This window comes from Leguminivora glycinivorella, chromosome 9 (genome assembly GCF_023078275.1).
Source record: "Leguminivora glycinivorella isolate SPB_JAAS2020 chromosome 9, LegGlyc_1.1, whole genome shotgun sequence".
Taxonomy (NCBI): domain Eukaryota; kingdom Metazoa; phylum Arthropoda; class Insecta; order Lepidoptera; family Tortricidae; genus Leguminivora; species Leguminivora glycinivorella.
The window spans coordinates 3,453,379-3,474,391 of NC_062979.1; the positions used below are offsets into that span (position 1 = coordinate 3,453,379).

Sequence of the window (21,013 nt, forward strand, 5' to 3'; positions counted from 1 at the left end):
TGGCCAATGTCCAGTACTGAAATAATGAACCTTGTTCAGTAAGCGTTCTTGGTAAAAGATTCGGTTTACGAATGATGAATCATAAATTAGTCAGTTTCTCATGAATGTTTTCTTACGTAATGCATTTCTAAAAATCAAACTGTCACAATACAAATAAATCGAATTTCACATAAAAACCCAGTCTCGTAGCAGTGCCAAAGAAATAAAAGACACGCAAATACGCATTAACTCACAAATTAAATGTCTTCCTTATTCCACAAATAATTTCATCGCGTTTTAGACCAGAAATAAACTATTGAAATAACTGTTTTATATCTAAAAATTAAGGTCAATACAGTGAAGACCATCTGATATTTCATTTACCTTTGGTCGTCTACATTATACAAATACTGGAATGTAATAGAACAGTAGGGAAATAGAGATAGACATTAGACACTTACCTCATTAAAAATGTCTGTAGCATTTTGTATCGCGTGCAAGTCGAGAGTGTCAATGTCCGTCTTTCCTTCATCAAATTCTCGTTCTAATTCTGCTATAGGAGTGCGCAGGGCACTCAATTCCCTGCAACAAAAACAGACAATTAGGTTACCAGCAAATTAGGTTACCTACATTCATCTACCTACACCACATACATGTAGGTGACCAAAGATAAAGGGCCATTTAGAACTTATATCAGGTTTATTTCCATTGCGATATTTGACTGATTGTTTAAATTGGCCGTAAGTAGTCGGCAGTATTAACTCTGCGAGTTCTAGTGAAGGCTATTGTATGAATTTGAGGTACTTTCCAATCCCATGTTTAGGTTCTTTTCATGTTTAGAATGACATGTATAATATGTACTTGGCGAGTACTGGGATTGTCAAAAGAATACACTTCTAGACACACTAACATAATAGGTTGTATGTATGTGAACAAAGAACTAAAACAACATAATAATACGCGAAACAAATTACTATCCAAATTGTTTCCGAGAAAAGCAATCCTAACATTAAACAATTTCACAAACAAGCTTAATTATTGAACCTCTTTCGTTTTGAAACATTAGTTACAAAACAACCTACTGAATTCCATGGGAACTAGAAAATATAAAAGAAATTTAACCACAAATTACATAGCCCGTTTTCACAACTCTAAAACGACGTATCTCAACATACTATGCTTCGAAATTCTTCTTTTTTCGGTCACTGATTATCGTAGTTCAAAATACTGCTTTTTTGCTGGTGGACACCGTTTCAAAATAACAATGAGTGACGCTAATCAGACTTGGAGTCATTTCCTCCCTTCAATTCGTTATAGTTGACGTGTAGCATGGTTACGGTTCCAGATTTTACCGCAGATGGTTACGCAATCGTGACCAAAATGTATTGGATTTGTGGTAAAAAATCTAGGCTGGTGTTACGTGACATAGACCTGTAGGCGTTCAATTCTAAGTTTTACGTTTAAGAGTTAAGTAAAACATACTCAAATTAATATAAAATTCACCTCTATTCAGATACAAAAGTGGACGCTATGAAGACTATCTCAAAGGTTATATTATTAATGTCCAATATTTTACTCTACAAAGCTTCTTTCATAAAGCTATAATGCCTATAGACTGTTAAAGTATAAAATCTAAGAAAAATCTCTTATTTATCAATGTCCACCATCAACGAACGATTTATTCAGAGTTATAACAGAGTTACCGAATAAAAAGGAGAGAAAAACATAATGCCCCGAGTCATTACTGACATATTACGTATTGAGTTACTATTACAGCAAGTGAAAGGACTTTGTTGCTGCGCTAAGTTAAAAGATCGTATTTCGATTTGAGTCTTAAATGGCATACGGCATTTTAAATCAGCAGATCAATTTGTAGTAAAGAATGTGGCATTTGAGTGAAATGCGAAGTGAATTTCAATTCTTTTGTAACAGCAGAATGCTGCTAGTAATAACTAAGCAAAGGTGGCTAACGCAAAAATTTTGTCTTTATGTTAAACTAGCTTTATGTAAAACTAGCTTTAGAAAGAGACAAAAAGTAGCCTATGTCACTCTCCATCCCTTCAACTATCTCCACTTAACCAATCACGGCAATCTCTTTTTTGCCGTACAAGACGGAAAACAAACAGACACACACTTTCCCATTTATAATATTAGCATGGATTTTTAAGACGTTTTAATCACGGTCAAATGCCATTTAAATATTCATTTGTAAACTTGAATGTATTTTGCAAGGGCAGAGCAGACTCCAACCAAAATCATTGGCAAAAAAATCGCGAAACGTGTCTAATTTTTAGTTGTTGGTATAGCAGAGTGATTTGAATAGTAATTTGTAATTACAAGTAAAAGTCGAAATAAAAGGTTCCCTCTGCGATTCCAACATCTTCCATCGGCAGTTTCGGGCGGCCATCTTTTATTTCCTAATTTCCTGGCTTAACCCTGACTGACCAGTTGATCACATCACCTATACAATAAGGTTTACTTTACGAACCACCAGTTAAGCTTGGACAATGGCGTAGCTTTTTTGTAGGTATTACTCGCATTACATCATGTCCGTGACTTATCTTTCACGTCGGTCTAGCCATGAGTCACACGTGCCGGGTGAATAAGCACCGGCACGTTGTTGCTATCACGCGGGTCGAATCGATTGTTTGTCTCTACTTCTTCGAGTAGAGTGAGAGGGATGGAGATAGAATAAACAGGCTTGCTGAGGTGGTTCAGGTGAACTTTGTTTGCCTACCAGTTCAATCTAGAGGGCCTACTGCCGTCATCGAAATGTTGCCTGAATGGAGATGTTTAGAGTTTTTGATATTGGTATATATTGGTGGTAGGTGCTTTGCAGTTTTTAGTCCGAGGTCATAGTAGACTGGTGAGGCCAATGAGGCGACTCACTAGTCCAATCATATAAAAGATATACCTACACGGTCAGCAGAGCACGTGTTGAATTCTAGGAAATTACATGAATTTGGGTATGTTGGTCCATGTAGGAATGCATCTTTTTAAAGGTTGAAAGTATAAGGTTACGTTCTGAGTATGTCAGGCAGGACTGTAGGATGCTTGTGCGAGTCATCTTGGCTTAGTTTACATTATTTAATTAAGTACAGACATCATCAAGCTAAAAAAGTAAGACCGTTGTTAAGCTGAGCTAATTATTTAAAACTAGCTTTTGCCCGCGGCATTGCTCGCGTTAGAAAGATACAAAATGTAGCCTATGCCACTTTCCATCCCTTCAACTATCTCCACTTAAACAATCACGTCAATTCGTCGCTCCGTTTTGCCGTGAAAAACGGACAAACAAACAGACACAACTTTCCCATTTATAATATTAGTATGGATTATATCTAATTTAGAGATCATTTGATTATGATGTTTTTAAACTTTTTAAAGGACAAATGGACATCATAAAGGTAGTAACGAAAAAATAGATGTTTTGAGCCTTTTACTAACATCAATAAAATGTATATTTTAACTGATTTCTGAAGTTGAAGCTTTCCGCACTTTGGCACGATTGCAAAATGTTGGAACTACAACTAGACCTTGGTTTTATGTTAACGCAACGGTTTGTTAGGCGTACAGAAGGACATATTGCACGCCTACTCGCTAAGTTTACCTTTTAGAAGTGCCAAGACACTAAAGCAGCGAAAGCAGTTCGTGACCTACTTCGAAATGTGCCTTAAGTATACGTAATAACTAAGCAAAATTTATATTTAGAAGTCTGAGTTTTCTGTAATCACAAACTAGTCCTTAAAACTTCAAACGATTCTATAAATGCTAGTTAGACTTATATTACTTTACTAGAAATCTTAATTTCGGATATAACGCTAAGAAATTCATTGAATAATTGTTACTTCTGGTAACGAATCTTCAATAAGTTGGCACCACATACTTTGCTATAAGGCTGCAGATTATACGCGCGCGGCAAGCGGAGCGACCGGCGGCGACCGCCACCGAACAGGTCCATTCAATTGTACGAGTAGGTATACATTTTGATCGTGCCGCGCGAACCACCGCTTGTAGCGCCGCGTACTTACGTAAGTAAGAACAATGCTAGTTGCTATGATGTGATAACACATTCGTCTCTCATCCTGTAGTACCTATAAGCCCTATAACTGTATGTCTACATTCTCTACTACGTAAATAAAACTTGCTATAACTAATTATTTTGGCTCAGTGATCCAAAGTGAACCTTGTCCCGATCCTGCGCAGCCTCTTGCCAGTCACTGACTTGAAGCTGACGCAGATCCGCCGCCACACTGTCCTCCCAGCGATATCTGGGTCGACCCACCGGACGGCCACCAGCCGGTCGTCAACTTGCAAGTACTAGTATCTTAAAATTCTCAATCCTTAGAGAAAATATAAAATCAACTTACATAGCAATCACAATCTCGGATATGATCTCGTGGAAGTCCTTCTGGTGCTCCCCATTGACCTTGATGTCGCCGGCGACGGGCACTATCTTCATAACACGCGCACGGCCATCGCGGGCTCGCCAAAGGAATACCTCCCCGTAGACACCCTCGCCGATCTTGTGGCAATTCTTCAGGGCTCTAGAAAATAATGGGGGTTTTGTTATCTGTGTCGATTACATTTTTTTAGTCTGTGGTGGCTTATAGTCCGTTGCTTCTGGAAAGTTATGTATGAAAATGTTGGCATAATTAATGGAAGATTTTTTTTGATTGGGATATGTACATTACAGGCCGAAGTTATTTTTCATCAACCCTCCCCATCCCTCCCCACCTCTGCGTCACCCCTCTCTCCCCCCCCCCCCTTAAATAGCCGAAAATGCGGTTTTTCGCGATTTCTGACAAAACCGTTGTAGATACAGAAAAAGCGTGTAGGAAAAAAGTAATCCTTGATAAATTTACTACAAGTCGTTCATTGACACTTTGGTTCTAGCACTTATAGGTTTCGCGTGATCCATCACGAAAGTTGGTCCTTTACTGCAATTTTCTTTAGTGAATGTTAAGTTTTCTCCCAAATTGCTTACGAAATCTGTTTGATATTACTAAAATATTATAAACTGAAAATGAATTTCAGGGGGAAAAATCACTACCATGGGTGGGACTTGAACTCACGGCTACTGGATTGATACTCCAGGGCTCTACCAACAGCTACCAAAAGCTCATCCCCAGTCATAGATACACTATATAGATCAATGGTACTCCTAGCGACTACTACCGTGAAAATATTACGTCTTAAATAGTTACTGGAATTCCAAGACATATTGGAAATTCCACCCATGGTAGTGACTTTTCCCCCTTAATTTTATTTTAGTCATTGAGTTACAATATTTTAGTTATATCAAATAAATTTCGACGATTTCGTATGCATTTTGGGCGAAAACTTAACATTCACTAAAGAAGATTGCAGCAAAGGACCAACTTTCGTGACGGATCACGCGTAAACTATAAGTGCTAGAATCAAAGTGTTAATGAATGATTTGTAGTAAATTTATTAAGGATTACTTCGTTCCTACGCGCTTTTTCTGTATCTTCAACAGTTTTGTCAGAAATCGAGAAAAATCGCATTTTCGGCACTTTAAGGGAGGGTAGAGGGGTGACGCAGAGGAGGGAGGAGTGGGGAGGGTTGATGAAAAATAACTTTGGTCTATAACGTACATATTTCAATTTAAAAAAACCTTCCATTAATTATGCCGTAATTTTAGCTAATTTCCCCCTGCTATTAAGGCCGGTTTTAGTGTCACGCGGACCGTCCGCGCGACCAATTTGTATGAAGTTGATATTGTCGTCCGCGCCACTTTAAAACGCTCCCTGAAGTTAACACATATTAGTCCAGAGCGGATCGCTCCGCGCGGTCGGTCCGCGTGGCACTAAAACCAGCCTAAAGGACTTGCATAGGGACCATAATTATTTAAAAAAAATTGTCTGTGGCAGGAATGGTGAGCAATATTAAAGGGCAAGTGATCCTATAGGTGTAGTGTAGTGCATCCTTTACTGCAGCATTTTATTTAAATTTTTGAAGAAGTTCATGAATTAAAAGAAGTTGAATGATTTATCTTTGTGTCCAGAAAAAATATGTGGATTATTCAAAGTTGCCAGTCAACTTACAACTTAAGGCAAATGAAATGACAGAGGTTGATAAATAACGCTTAATTACCAATATCTGGGCGACCGAGCTTCGCTCGGTTCTATTTTAATATATCACGTCTTTAGATAAAAAAAAACTCTTATAAATACAAAAACAAAAAAAAAGACAAAAAACAAAAACTTAATTTCTGACCGGGATTCGAAACCCTGACACCTACGATCTATCTGCGTACATTAGACCGACCTCGTGCGACTGAGCTAAGCGGAATCGATGCGCGCGCGGCGAAATTAAGGACCATATATTTTACGTTTACAAATGCGAAAGAAAAACTCATGAAAACTCGAAAATTCGCGTTTTCCGGGATCTAAGGCTACGCTAGATCGATTTTTCACCCCCGAAAACCCCCACAAAACAAATTTCAGCGAAATCGTTAGAGCGGTTTCCAAGATCGTCGGTATATATAAATATATAAATAAATAAATAAATAAATAAATATACAAGAATTGCTCGTTTAATAGTATAAGATAGACACAGAGAATACATAGAGGTTTGTTTTTTTCATTAAGAACCGACAATTACCCTTTCATATTCAAATACTACGCCCTTTTCCGGTTCCGAGGCAAAAAGCGTATAGATATGCAATAGAAATAAAAATAAATGCTCTATGGTTCGCTTCCCCCAACGGGAACAGGTGTTAACGACATAACGACTTTCCATCCTTTTTCATCGCGTTGTAAATGAAAGTGATGGATGGACATTGTCTATGCTTGGATGAGCGTTTTAAACGCTTAGATTGATGATAAGGAGTACAATAAAAGAGATCGTTAGTAGTTTGTAAGGTTTACGTAATGTTAATGTTCTATTGTCGGTGTAACGAAGGCTATGAATTCCGAGTAGATAAAAAGGTACTAAAAGAATCGAACATTAGGATGTTTAGTTTTTTTTTAGAAGTTCAAACCCTAATGTCCAGATTATAATTTGGATTTGAAATATTACTCATTGAACCTATCATACTAGTTTATTACCTATTTTTTAGATTTTTTTCTTTTAATTGAAATTGAAATATGGCTATGTGTGAGCCTAACAAGGATTCATAAAAAGGATTAATTTCCCATCTGAAATAAAAACAGCTAAGTACAGGAAGCTGCAAAATTGCATGGACACTTTATGTACGAATCGAAGGGATACGAGTATATTTTGTGAGTCCCAAAAAGCCAAAAATAATGGTTAAGTTGGATCAAATAATTAAATTATACTGTTTAAAATTGTAATTAAATTATTATACATATTTCCCACACGTGTGAAAAACCCATACCACGCAATAAATGAGACAGGATAAACAAAGACTGATACAGTGAAGGTCTGACTCATCTGTTTATACAGTTTTTTCACCTTAGACGAAGGACACTCCAGATAAACTACAATGAACCTAGGCTAACATCAGCTGACCTGTTTTTGTCTAAGCTATTTTAGCTGAATAACAAAAAACAAGATGAGTCTTCAAATCTCTTTCATAATTAACAGGCTTAGTTACTAAAAGTGGTCAAAAATATCTGAACATACACCCATACCCCTGTTACACAGTGGGAAGTAGCGAGGGAAGTAAGCAGCGGCATAGTGTGGCCGCGCTACTCGTCATGCCGATCGTCATGCTCCTAGTCATGCCCAGCGCTTCCCTATTTTGTCGGTTTTTCTTTTTTGGCAGGAGTCAAAGGGCCGGCAACAACCTAGTGCGATAATCGCGCGAGTAGGGCAGTGTGTGGTCAGAGAGGGCAACATCGCGGCAGCGTGAGGAGCAGTGTAGCAGAAGTATGTAGTGCCGAGTTCAGATATTTTAGAGTGCCTTGTCCGCTTCGATAAATCTGCACAACATCTCCCTTAGGAACCCTAAGTGGTGACAACAAACACAACAGAACAATGAATGAGTAACTATTATAGCACCAACTTTGACCTAGTTAGGTGCAAACATTTTTTATTGTCATTACAAGGCTGAACAAACTAGGTTATGTATTGAAAAATTCACAATGAATGTAAGTTATTCGAGTTTTATATTTTGATCACATGCTACTCCACATGATGGTATGAAGCAGATATTTCTTGGATTTCCCCAAATTAAGGTTAATTAAGCAAAAATCTGAATTTGACCAAAAAAAATTAAGATTACTTTTTATAATGCTCCTCCGGGAATATTACTATCTAGTTTTGTAATAACAAGTCTAGCAAACCTAATTAAGTAATGGATTCAAGTAATTAACCAGTTGTTTTGAACCAAATACATACATTAGCAACAAGTTATGTCAGCGACAAGGTAATTCATTGTTTCAATTCCGTCACAATGAGTGTTTTGAGGCTTAATCTTTCTCGGAAAGCAATAAGACTTGGAATTTGCACGTTAGTGACCTAAATTCACAAGCGATGACAAAATGAACTTTTTATATGACTAAATGATGACATAAAGCAATAGTGAAAGTTATGTTCATGCTCCAAATTTCCAAATTAGTGGAACAAATATAACAATGAACTGAACAACAAACATGAACCAAATACTGAAGGACAATACATAATTCAAGCATGAACATGACATTGCTGCTGTTTGGAGAAAGCAACATTTGTATTTACTAACAATAAACAATAATACACAAATGTTGTTATTTAAAAATCTGTTTCAGGGAAATGAGTGGGTTCTCTGAAGAGATGTATACTAAGAAAGATATCATTATCGGCGTCTCCGAGATTGTAGTGACATAATTATTCGGAAAGTATATTTACAAACTTATTTATAAAGTAGATTAGAAGTCACGTTTATGATTAATTCTTGTCTAAAGGTGATTTGAGGTTGTCCAACAACCTCCGATTTCTTGAAAGCATGTTTACACTACACCTACATAACAACATGTTATTGCAAAACAATCTGCCATCATTAAACTACCAAGTGAAACGGAGAAAGTAAAGTAAAACACATTTCGCATAATAACGCATGAAATAGAAAAGGGTGTAAATAATAACGGTATATGTACTTACGTATCTGGATAGCATTCATCAAACAGTATCGCCTCCGTTTGGTTGCAGCGCCTCAGAACGTAGTCCCTTGCGGTAGTCGAACGATCTTCATGTAGTTTCTCTACCACTGTGACTTCGTGGTCAGAGTCGACAATCGACAGTTTCGATAGTTCGACAACGGTATCATCACAATCGTCGCTGAGGAAACCTAAAAACATGGGAATTTGTTTAGTCTCTTCGCACGCGTGACACACAAGGAAGTAGGCATGACGGACTTTCCCTGTGCGTAATCGTATTACGTAGAAACCGGAACATGATACTCAAAAACCACTATTTCTTAATGATATTCACTAATTACTAACCTGAGTCTTGCAGGGAAAGATGCATGCACTTGGCTTTGGACACTTTTTAACGAACAAAGGCGCAGAACCAAGCTTTTATCCCGTTAGGGATAATGAATGGCAGTCAAAGTCAATTGATTTACGTACAACAACAACGATTTGCACTTGTCAAGAGTTTATTATTCACTATTAAACTGTAATAGGGATTATCGCACTACAAATCGTAGAAATTGCGCAAGTTAAAATAAAAAAAAATTAAAACGTATGGACAAAGACTAGCGTCTTCCGTCCGCGACGAAGCCGTTTTGTGGCGAGGTGAGGGTTCAGCGGGGGCGAGGGGTGCTGAAGCGGTTGAGAAAGGCAGCGGAAGCGAGACGGGTGATGCGGACCAATGGCCGCTCGCCAATGTTACCAGAGTAAAATAATAAGAAACTTGCTCGTATGCAAATAATTGCAAATAATGCTACGACACATTATTTTTTTAGATCTGGTATGCAGTTTTAGGAATTAACAGAAGTTTAATTACCTTTCAGGTCGTCATATAGAGTAGTATTGTTACATAAGCTTGCTCGAGCATTATTAGGTTCCTGGAAAATATGCAAATTAAATAATATTGTACCTACAAACAAACTAGGTGAGGCTGAAAATTTGTGTCAAAACTTAATGTATTCATATAATGGTGAGGTTGTCAGAGCTCAACGAGGGTACATTGCCCTAAAACTGGGCCTGACCTTGATGACTTTGGAACGGTAGTCTGTTAGGAAATTTACAATCGGTAACACGTATAAAACACCTCTAAGAGTTGCAGCAGGCGTCGGTAGGCTACAAAGACTAGTAAGTATCAGACAGGCCGTATGGTTCTTCTGCAACATTCTATTTTATGTAGTACACGGAAGTATTGAAAATAAAACCACATTCTGAATTGAAGACAAAGTTCCGCGTTCACAGGCATCACAGCAATAAATATAAATTAAATATTTGTACAAAAAATTTAAAGACTACTTACTTTTATGAGCACTATGGTCGACCTGCAAGGCTTAGCCACGAATGTACTTCGGCGACTGCTGATTGATTCATTGTGTAGGGAACCTAAAAAATAAAACCAGTTACAAACAAATTTAATTTAAAATTATCTCAATAAATTACCAACCTGACATTACACTGAAACTTTGGTTGGATGTGTCAAGCTGACTTGAATGAATAACTTTTTTTTTGTCAACTTGTTGGCAGTTAAAACTCAAAAAAGTTTACATTCATTTTACCTTCTTGCATTTCCATAGTGTTGATAACACTCTCTCTGTATTTCCGTCCTTTACATTTTAAGGGTTCTTCTTCTAAGATAGATTTATCAAAATGATCAGTCATCATGGTCATTCTTCTGTAGATGCTTAGAGACCTTTCCCATTTTTTGCCAGGGTGTAGGACTATTGCTGGCTTATCTACGGGACTGTCTGGAAATACACTAAATCTCGTGGAAGACTTTCTAGTAGTGACAAAAGATTGTCTAACTTCATCCTTAGTTTCTTCTATTTCATCAGAATCTAAGTTAATTTCATCTACATTATTTTCATCATTCTCAATATAATCTTCTTTTTCATCTTGTTCAATATTCTTGGGGCTACTTACAATAGCTTTACTTCTACTGAGCACAGTCATATTACATTCACTACTAATGCTACTAGAATCATTTGAGCTTAATTTTATAGAATTACTGTTTATTGTAACCTTTCTTCTTGTATTGACAAAACATCTGACTTCACCATCATCATTGCTGTTAGATTCCAAGTCATCAAAGCTTGATATATCCGATTCATTATCTGTTTCTTGTGGTGATACACTATCTTCATCAGGCTCTGAATTATCACAAGTAGCTTTCAAATTTTGATCTGGATTAGAGAAGTCATCAGAATCGAAAATTTCACACTTTTCATCAATATCATTGTTTGATAAACTATGCTTTTGACTACCTCTAGATTTTTGTTCAACAATATCTTCATTACCAGAATTATCTGATACATTTGTCGACATTTTGTTATAGTACTTATAAAAAACTGAATCATTCATTTTAGTGAGATTGATTATGGGTTCTTTGTCTGGCTCTTTTGACAACTCAGCACCATCATTATTTTCATTATCACTACTGCAAGTATCATATAAAGATGCATTCTCTCGAGAATCCACAGATACACTAATCTCACTTTGATCTGTTTCAGTACTTTTATCTAAAGTTTGTCTGGAATTACCTCTGTTATCATTTTGTTCACAAACACTAAAGCCAAAAAATGGTTCGCAAGGTTTAGAACCACCTAATGACAGATCACATTGTGAATTGTTCATAGAAATACTTGTGTTTACATTCATTGAATCATCTAGTTTGCTAATATCAATTATTTCATTATAAAGTTGTTTAAGTTTATCAACTTCATTATTGATACAACTAAACCCTAAGAATACTTCACTAGGTTTGGAGGCATCTAAAGAGTTACGCATATCTGATTCATTTAAGCTGTCACTCAGAACAGATACACAATCAAGACTCTCAACTTTTCTTTGTTCTTCTTTCTCTTCTTTATTTTCATTGATTTCTTTTTCAGTTTTGTTATTTTCAATTACACTAATATCCAATACATCACTTTTATCTACATTAAATATATTGGGGACAGGTCTTTTACTGCAAGGGGACTTTAAATCATCAGCTAACAAATTTTCTTCAACAATTGTTCCACAATTTGGACTTGTATCACAAGTAAGTCTAGAAATTGGTGATAACTTGTAAATGGATGTTGCTGTCCTAATATTTTTAAATGGTGTGCTACTTAGAACAGATTTTTCTAATACAGTTGACTGTAATTGTTGAGTAGATGATGGCTTAGTTCTTTTCCTAGTTACATGTTTATTGAATGATATAACTGGACTGCCAGAGGCATTTAAATTGTTAATGTTATTAAATATAGATAAGTTTTGGACTATTTTGTTAATAGATTCATCCTGAAACTTAGGGGTGTTAGAAATATCTTTTTCTACTATTAGTTTGTGTGCACCAATATCAGTTATATTTGTAGATATGTTGCTGGTTTCATTTTCTTTATCAGTTTCTGCAAAAAAAGTATCACTTAATAGCTATTTCAAAAAATAGAAAGCCTATATTTTGTTTTAAAGTTTTCAAACTCTTTCTTTAAAAATTGCTTACCACTTTCAGTGCTGGAATAATTGTATTTCTTCACTTTTCTGGTTTTTCTTTTAACATAGGTCTTAGTTTGTCTGAAATGTAAAGAACAAAATAAATAAAACTCTTTCACTTATTCTTTCTTACCAATTAAGTTTAGGGACATTTTTACTTTATTTAAAGAAGTGTTTTTTTAAACTTACTTAAAATATAAATGTAATCACTAACAAAAAACTAAATTAGAACTAGAGAAAAAAAAAAAAAAAAAAAAACTAACAATTACTAACAAATAGCAAAGATTTCATTGTACATAATAACAGGAAATAAAAGGCTTTTTATTTTATTTTATTTTTATTTTATTTATTTATTATTATAAAGAAGTGTTTTTTAAAGAAGTATGAACTATTGCAATCTACCTTATCCTCCTGCCTACCCGTATTTTTAATTTGTACTATGTACCTCATACATACTGCTGGTTTATGTCCTACTAGCGTTTGCCCGCGGCTTCGCTCGTGTTAGAAAGAGACAAAAAGTAGCCTATGTCACTCTCCATCCCTTCAACTATCTCCACTTAAAAAATCATGTCAATTCATCGCTCCGTTTTGCCGTGAAAGGCGGACAAACAAACAGACACACACACTTTCCCATTTATAATATTAGTATGGATGCGTAGCACAAATGTTAAGATTAAGGCACAAGGTTAAGAGGCAAATTTTATGACACAGATACCACTCATACCGTACATTTATTATGCAAGTTGCAGACAGTAATAAAATAATCAGAAACAGTTTGAACTTTTTTTTACAGGAACCAAAAAAATATCCTTTATGGTTCCGAAAGTTTCAAATGTTTCAATCAACTTATAAAAATGTAAGAAATATCTGCAACTTTCCCAAATGCAATTCTGAAACATTTCTACCGGCACATCAGTATGATCAGACATGGAAGATGATCATGAATCAACCGATACTGTGACCTTAGTGAAAAGGGTTACCAGTCTAACAGCTCAAGTGAAAAGGGATGTAAGTTCCACTCCTCATATCACTGGGTGTGCCCTTTAACAACTGAGCTAGGTACGTGATATCTTCTGATTCTGTTGACTTACAACCAAAGCTATCGTAAAGGTAATAAGTAGTACAAAGAAGTGATTTTTCTTACAAATAATTCCTAACTTACCTCACAGCCTTTACTTTGTCAAATATAACATCTTTTTCCTTTACCATAGGCTCCAAATCTCGAGGAGAAGACTTGTTAAGCAACTGATCAAACAAATCATGTCCCCTATTAACTCTTATAGACTTATCCGGCGTCAAATACGTGGATTGAGACATGGAGTCGCTGGGAGCGTTCTCAATCTCAACCTCTTTTATAATTCGTTTTACATACTTTTTCTTGCGTACTTTTTGAGTTGTTGTACTATACTGGTTGGACGAACCCATACATGATAATTCACGCTTAGTTTGCTTCAATTTCTGAATGTAAAAGGCATCGAAAGCCGAACTTCTATCGTCGAGCGTTAGCAAAACATCCTTGTGATCCAAGCCTCCCTCAGTATCTTTTTTCGATCTGTATGTGCGTCTCATGTCGAAATCACTTTAAATCGTTGCATTTATTTCACTTCTAGTAGCTTTAAACATTGGACAAATTAAAATAACTCGCACAGGGAAATAATAACAAAAGCCTTACGTCAAAGCTGTCAAATAAATTCAAAAACAAATTTGACGTTATGAACCACTTATGAACTATCAGCCAATGAATGCCAAGATAAGTTAAATTTGTATGTGGCAACATTCTTAAAAATCTTAAGGCATCCTTACACGTTGCCACAAATCTTTTACGATTAACTCTTCGCTTGTGTTTGATAAGGATCCACTAAGGATCAAAATATAAGGATCCTAACATATGGCGTTGGACTTTAAAACTTTATGTCATAGTTAAAAGCTCGTCTCAACATAAAACCCACCCTAGCACTGTGCTGCTCGTTTTAAATATTGATACTACTGTACAGCTTGGTACAGCCTTTGATGTTCACAAAACGCCGCCATTCTAAATTCTTACCTACATTAACAAACGGGCCGCACGCGTGTACAGTCATCATCACTAAAGGTTACCTGTATCTTCTTAGTAGTTTGTGGTTACCTGAAAGAGATTCTTCAAAAGGATAAGATCACTTTTGAACACCGGCATTTCCAGAAACGTCATGACACTCATGATAAGACGGACGTACAAAAATACCACATGGTGGCAAACAAGCTTACGGCCTGCCTGATGGTAAGCAGTCACCGTAGCCTATGGATGCTTGCAACTCCAGAGGTGTTCCTTGCGCGTTGGAAGAAATCCATACTGTAAACCCACGGGAAAAGTTCGGCATCGGCAAGCTCATTCCACAGCCGCTAGCCGGGGCGTTCGCGGGTAGGTACCTTGAAAAACCCCCGACCGCGACCTAGTCGACGGATTTTCATGAAACATGGCTAAGAACACTCCCGACTAACACAGCTTTCAAATAAAAAAAACTAAATCGAAATCGGTTCATCCGTTCGGGAGCTACGATGCCACAGACAGACAGACAGACACGTCAAACTTATAACACCCCGTCGTTTTTACAGCAGAATGGTTTTGGTCTGTTGTAGATTTTTTTTGATATCTCTCATCAGTTTTTTCTTGGTGATATTATAATAAAATCCTAGGACCAATTTTGAATAAATCTTTCTAGGTAGGTAAGTACAAGTACAAAGTTATACTCCGAAGTATAGGGGCTACCAACAGCAGGGCTACAGGATATCATAAACACTTATTTAAAACAAAAACACATTTTAATACGAGAATCATTTATTTTTCAATTAGTTTGGAATATCTTATATGAGTGAACACCGACGCTGCTAGTTTATAAAATATATCTCGAAATCTCGAATATAGTTTTAAAATATGGATTGAAGTGGTAAGCGTACATGGCTTAGTTTTCCAAATTCCTTGAGGTTTCTCTAAAAGTGCAAGGCCTGAGAGGACGCTCGGTCGGCGGGGCGTACCCGCTATCACAACTCGGACATTATATACGAAAGAGGCGCGTTCCTAGCACACATTTATGCTCGTGTAGGTGAACGCGTACTGTGCTTATATGGGTGAGATATGACAGGTTGACTGTTCGCGGTTTGGTGGACGGTGCTTTCAGCGGGGAGCGGGAGTGGCCATACTGTACGATAGTACTCTTTATTATACTGTGCCGCTATTTAGCGTGGACTCAGGACATTTGTATGAGCTTCAATAGTTGGACATGCACGCCGCACGCCCAATATGAGCGTGCACTCATGCCTTACACTAAGGCTGCGGTCATACATTCGGTTGAAATGATTGAATGATTCCGCAAGTGTCAAGTCCGAGACCTAAATCTGATTTCAGTACATTTTACTTACAAATAAGATGCCAACCAACATACAAGACTACTTACATATAAAGATAATATTAGAAAATTCACATTTTTTGAGTTTGTTTTGTAGATACCATAGTTAAACAAATTGGTTTCAGGTCAGATGCAAATCTTTCTCTTCCTAAAGGTCGCCGAACACCGGGAAATGTATCGTACATTCCCCTTTGTTCCCATCCCACATTAACGGCCACAACTGGGAACAATTGGTCCTCTGCAACGGTTGTCATAGCAGACACTGATTTTAAGGTGGTATGACAAATTTTGTCGAAGATGTTGCATCATTAGACCGTAGAATATTCCAATAAGTGATACCTACACAACAAATGCATCAACCATAGAAAACTATCTACATTTTACATTAAGTTCCTATGAACACATTATGAAATTCAACGGAAACCCAGCTTTTACCTTATAAATTCCTGTAATATTGATACAATAATTTGCTAAAGCAGCATCTACACTAGGTATCAAAATTCGAAGTCAGATGTGGTAAATGCCAACATAGAAATATAGCACTACTTTTCAAAGACTTTTTACCCAGTTAAGAAGGGTATTACGCTCATCAAGTGCCCAAACATTTATAGTTACTCTGCACACTTTTTTCAAACGTAGATTTTTTTATAGTCTAGTGTAGAAACTGCACACCTATTGATAAAATACAAATACTTTTTACAGTTTTGTTTGCATTCTTCTCTCCACTTATTTAAAAAGTAATTCATGACGTGATCTTCTATCATTCTTTGGCAGAATTTCCTTCTCATATAAGATTTTTGCTTAAACAAAAATACTATATTGTTGTTTAGTAAAATAGTGTTAATATTTTTAAGACGAATCACAGTGCCTTTTTCGTACATAAATGCACACACCCTTGTAAATTGGAATAATGTCATCAACGGCATAAATTTAACCTTTTAATCTACACCAGTATGATGATCTCACTTATCGCATTTCGATAAAATGATAACCAACTTGTCACTTAAAAGTATATGTAATAAAGACTGAACTATAACCAATAACAGACTAACTTAAAATAATGGAAATTATATAATTGGTCAAAAGGTTAAAAATATGCATATAATTCAAACTTTTTTGAGATAAACACTTTACCTAATACTACTTGGACTGAATTATATGAAAATTACAGTTGCTAGCCTTTACGGCAATACATCACTACTTAAAAATCTAATTAAAACAAAGATATCCTACAAAATAAAGAGATTATGGAATAAACAAGTAAAGTTCCAGTAAGCATTGTATATGTAAAACAATAGATAACTATGAAGCATTAATAAAAATTTGTTGACTTATAATTAAATAACAAATAAGATTGCTTTCTGTGAGATCTCTTGGCTTTCAACTATTTGTAACATAATAGTAAACAACATAAGTATCTTTAAATATTTAAAACAAAAATGTAGAAGTAATGAAGATATAACCAAGAGATATGTCTAAATGCTTAGTAACCCAAAGCCCACAGCCTACAGATAAGAAAGGGATACAATTTGATGTTCAGCAGTTGCCAATACATATGTATATATTTTTGTACATATTAAAAAAGATTATTATTGTTATAAATCATGATTTCTGTTTGAGTACATGTTTATCACTAGATATAAAATTATATACCCAATGAGTCCTCCAAAATTCAGACTAGGTATTTGGTAAGTAAATGGTTTTCCATGTACAGTTTGGGAACCCCTGGACTTTAACTTGTTCAATACAATGATACAATACAACTTAAAAAAAAAAGCATTTTTTCCAGAATCTGACATAGCTGATTAATCAAATTAATTGTTGTCAAAATAATTAACTATTGGAAACAGTATTACTGTAGAGAAATACCTAACAATAGTAAGTGATTTTCAAGTCAGCATTGAATATTCTGTGACAGCTAAAGTGCCAAATATACCGGTACACATACTTATTTGTATGGTAACATAACAATCCTATGTTACAATATATTTTGCATTTTGCCTGTCAGCACATTTGATGCTGATTGTACAGTCAATATATAATAAACTGTACAGAAATATCGTACATATTTATAAATTAAATAGTAACACAGTTAAAACAGTGTAGGAAAATTCTAACTTAATCTTTTTTAACAATATGTTTTATGATATTTAAACAAATAGATTTCCGAAAGTCATATCAAAGTGAAACAAATATCAAATGGTTAAGAAAACCTGGCACCTGTTTCATCAACATGATAATTATCATCTGACATACAGATAATTTCACCATACATTGCTGGTCCAAAAAGTAAATTTTATATGTTTAGAAAGGTGTTGGTACATACAATACCAAAAAACATAGAAATATACAGAGAAATATCATTGTCATGACAATCAAGGTGAAATAAGTGCCTGACAGTTCAAAAAAAACAGGCGGGCAAGCATGGTCGCGCGGCATCAGGCCGTCCCTATCGCACTATTTGTAAGTATGATAAGGACAGGCCAGATACTTTATCATTTATCGCGCGACCACAAATGCCTGCCGGATCAGTATTTTACATTACTGCAGTCAAACTTATAACTTACCAATTTTGTGCAGTACAATAAAAATATCACATACATTGAATTTTGGCAGTACACCATACCATCACAATTTTACGAGAAAACATCTATAGGCTTTGGGGATTGGTTTACTAGGTTGGACTGCGTAGGGCTCGCCAAAGGATCCTGCGAAGATTCATTCATCTTTGCTTCTATTGTAGCCATTTTTACAGCCTCTTTGTAAGCACCTCTTTTCTTTTTGTTGAAGCGCATCTGAAAAACATGTGACAAATCTGTGATTATGTCATTCTACTACGCCATTGTGTTAAGTACCATGCACATAGCGATTATAGCTTGTTTTTAATCTACATGGTTCGGTTAATTGGCGTACCAAAATTTGTACTTTGAAAAGATAATGTTGATACCAGTTTTGTCTATAAATTCCCCGATGTAACTGTCCATACCTAATCTCTATACATATACATACTGAAATAACCTGTCTATTCATAGAAAATAAGATAAAATCGAATCCATAGTTTAGGCCATCAAAAAGAGTTTTTGAGTTTGTTAGTAGAGGATTATGGACTTCAAATGCAGCTGATGAAAAACAAATGTTCAAAACAAAATCTAAATATGGAATGAGAACAAAAGAAGTTACTGTTTGTTCTAGGCGTTTCACGAAAGTGGATGACGTAATTTGAAACCAATGAGATGATGAATCATATGAGGTAAATGCATAAAAATAAAGCTGTAAAAATGAGAAACTAAATGATAAATGTACCTTGAAATCCTCTAAAAATGGACTCAAACTGTCACATGGCATTAGTGATGATGTTGTCGAAGCAAACCATGCAACATGGGCTCTAGCTGTTGGTGTTACGCTTAGCACTCTCCCGGGCCACCATGGAAACCCTACCACTTTACCCCAGACAATATCACCAGGTGCTACACCCACCAGTCTTGCCCCGGCACCTTCCATCTCGGTAGCCGGGAAATTCGGTACCAAATCACTTTCCCAATCGTCCGAACCACTCTCTGCAATATCCTGCTCGTTCCGTCTCTCATAGGAATTACTACTCAACCTTCTCAGACTTATAGACAGCTTCTGTTTTAGGCAGTGCTCTTTAATATCACTAAAGTAATTAATAGACTCACTTTCAGTAACATTTTCATCCCTGGTCTTTTGGAACTTGTGTTTCTTTTTATGTTTTGCCTTGTGTTTTTGTTTCTTTTCTAATGGATCCACTGTAGGGTGAGGGCTATTGGACACATTGTTCCGGGGAGACAGAGCTCCAATATGTTTAGGTGACCTCCTTACTACGGTCTTGATAGTAATGGTGTTTTTCTTGGCTTGTTTTTTAGCTTTTTTCAATGCTTTTTTGGCAGCTTTTAGATCTGGTTTTGAAGGTTTAGCCATGTCACATGATACACCAGAATCTTCATTGTAGTCCCCTGTAATGGGCGGTATTTTGACTACAGTGCCTTCACCTTCACCAAAACATATTTTTAAAGTTCTTGCACTCTGGAACATGGATGTGAATGAAGGGTCCTTGGGATCTTTACTCTCACCGTCACTAGACACGCTAACAAACGCCATTTCTTTTGTAGGGCTATAATGTGAACTTACAACCTTGACACTCGACTTTTCACTAGTCTTATTAGAGTTTTTAGAGGACCCTTTTATGGCATTAGAAATCTCACTCGGTTGCAGACGCGATATTCTTGGTATAAGCGAGTTGCCTTCGAGATACTTTTTCCTGGAATTTGTTGATTCGATGTTATCGTGGGCAGTGTCGTCATCGGAGTCGAGCTTCCGTTTCTTGGACACGTCCACGTTTTCGCTGTTCTCATTACAGATACCTTTGCAGTTGGAGCACAAGACCTTCCGCGGTCTCAATCGAACCGTCATCTTTTGCTTCTGCTGCGGTTTAGCCTTGGGCCCATTCTTTTTAGGCTTGTGCGGATTTTCGGTCGCATACTGAGGCTCTTGGTATGTGAATCTTTGACTAGCGGAATGTAGCTTATCACCGGTATTATCGGTGGATGAAGTTGATTTCGAAAACGCTGGATTGAGACTGTATACTCCAAAAGGTAAATTACTGAAAAATAATAGGAAAATTAGGTAAATATTGCGTTTTCTTCCAAAATAATCGATACGCAAATAAGTCTTAAAAATCCCTATACCAACCCTTTGTTGGAGTCCAAGAGTACACCTTGAAATTTCTTATTTTCAGAACTGTAGGAAACCACAATTAAATCGGCCAAAGCTTCTTCGACATGCACTAATATTTGTGAATTCTTTTGAATCGTCATATCGGCTGTTGCAGCGACAGCCGCCATATTTTGTTAATATAATTTCATAGACAATAGAGTTTTAACGAAATGTCTATGCCTTTAGTGATGTGCTGTAAAAGAAAATACTATTTTGGGGTTCCCTAGTCAACTTGGAACCCTTAAGTAACTAACAAACGACCGCACCGTACGGCGACCTTAGACTTTTATCACGTAAGTGAGAGCGAGATAAATAATATCTTTTTTTTGCTGCCACTTACAGGATGGTATG

At 36.3% G+C, this 21,013-nt stretch overlaps 3 protein-coding genes across 4 annotated transcripts in view; all 3 read right to left on the reverse strand.

The window, feature by feature from the left end:
- The window catches only part of LOC125229470 (serine/threonine-protein kinase haspin homolog), a 34,154-nt gene extending 24,512 nt beyond the window's left edge, over positions 1 to 9,642 (reverse strand). The window contains exons 1-4 of the mRNA XM_048134317.1: positions 9,387 to 9,642; positions 9,046 to 9,232; positions 4,347 to 4,523; positions 441 to 561 (exon numbers count right to left, since the gene is read on the reverse strand). Of these exons, the coding sequence (XP_047990274.1) occupies positions 441 to 561; positions 4,347 to 4,523; positions 9,046 to 9,232; positions 9,387 to 9,411 (510 nt within the window). The 5' untranslated portion in view covers positions 9,412 to 9,642. The remainder of the gene's footprint in view (positions 1 to 440; positions 562 to 4,346; positions 4,524 to 9,045; positions 9,233 to 9,386) is intronic.
- A 117-nt stretch (positions 9,643 to 9,759) lies between these two features.
- LOC125229469 lies at positions 9,760 to 14,168 on the reverse strand. The gene is made up of 5 exons (XM_048134316.1): positions 13,708 to 14,168; positions 12,556 to 12,626; positions 10,628 to 12,460; positions 10,372 to 10,454; positions 9,760 to 9,952 (listed from the first exon to the last, which is right to left on the reverse strand). The coding sequence occupies exons 1-5, from the start codon at positions 14,112 to 14,114 to the stop codon at positions 9,884 to 9,886; spliced, it is 2,463 nt and encodes an 820-aa protein (XP_047990273.1). The 5' UTR covers positions 14,115 to 14,168; the 3' UTR covers positions 9,760 to 9,883.
- Positions 14,169 to 17,822: 3,654 nt separating this feature from the next.
- On the reverse strand, positions 17,823 to 20,790 carry LOC125229536 (PWWP domain-containing protein 2A-like). Of its 2 annotated transcripts, none has more exons than XM_048134399.1 (3): positions 20,639 to 20,790; positions 19,232 to 20,549; positions 17,823 to 18,723 (listed from the first exon to the last, which is right to left on the reverse strand). In XM_048134399.1, exons 1-3 carry the CDS (start codon positions 20,788 to 20,790, stop codon positions 18,565 to 18,567), a joined length of 1,629 nt encoding a protein of 542 aa, XP_047990356.1. In that variant the 3' UTR covers positions 17,823 to 18,564. The 2 variants fall into 2 exon arrangements, with proteins under 2 accessions (XP_047990356.1, XP_047990357.1); XM_048134400.1 differs by having other exon boundaries at positions 19,406 to 20,549; positions 20,639 to 20,781.
- Positions 20,791 to 21,013: the final 223 nt, after the last annotated feature.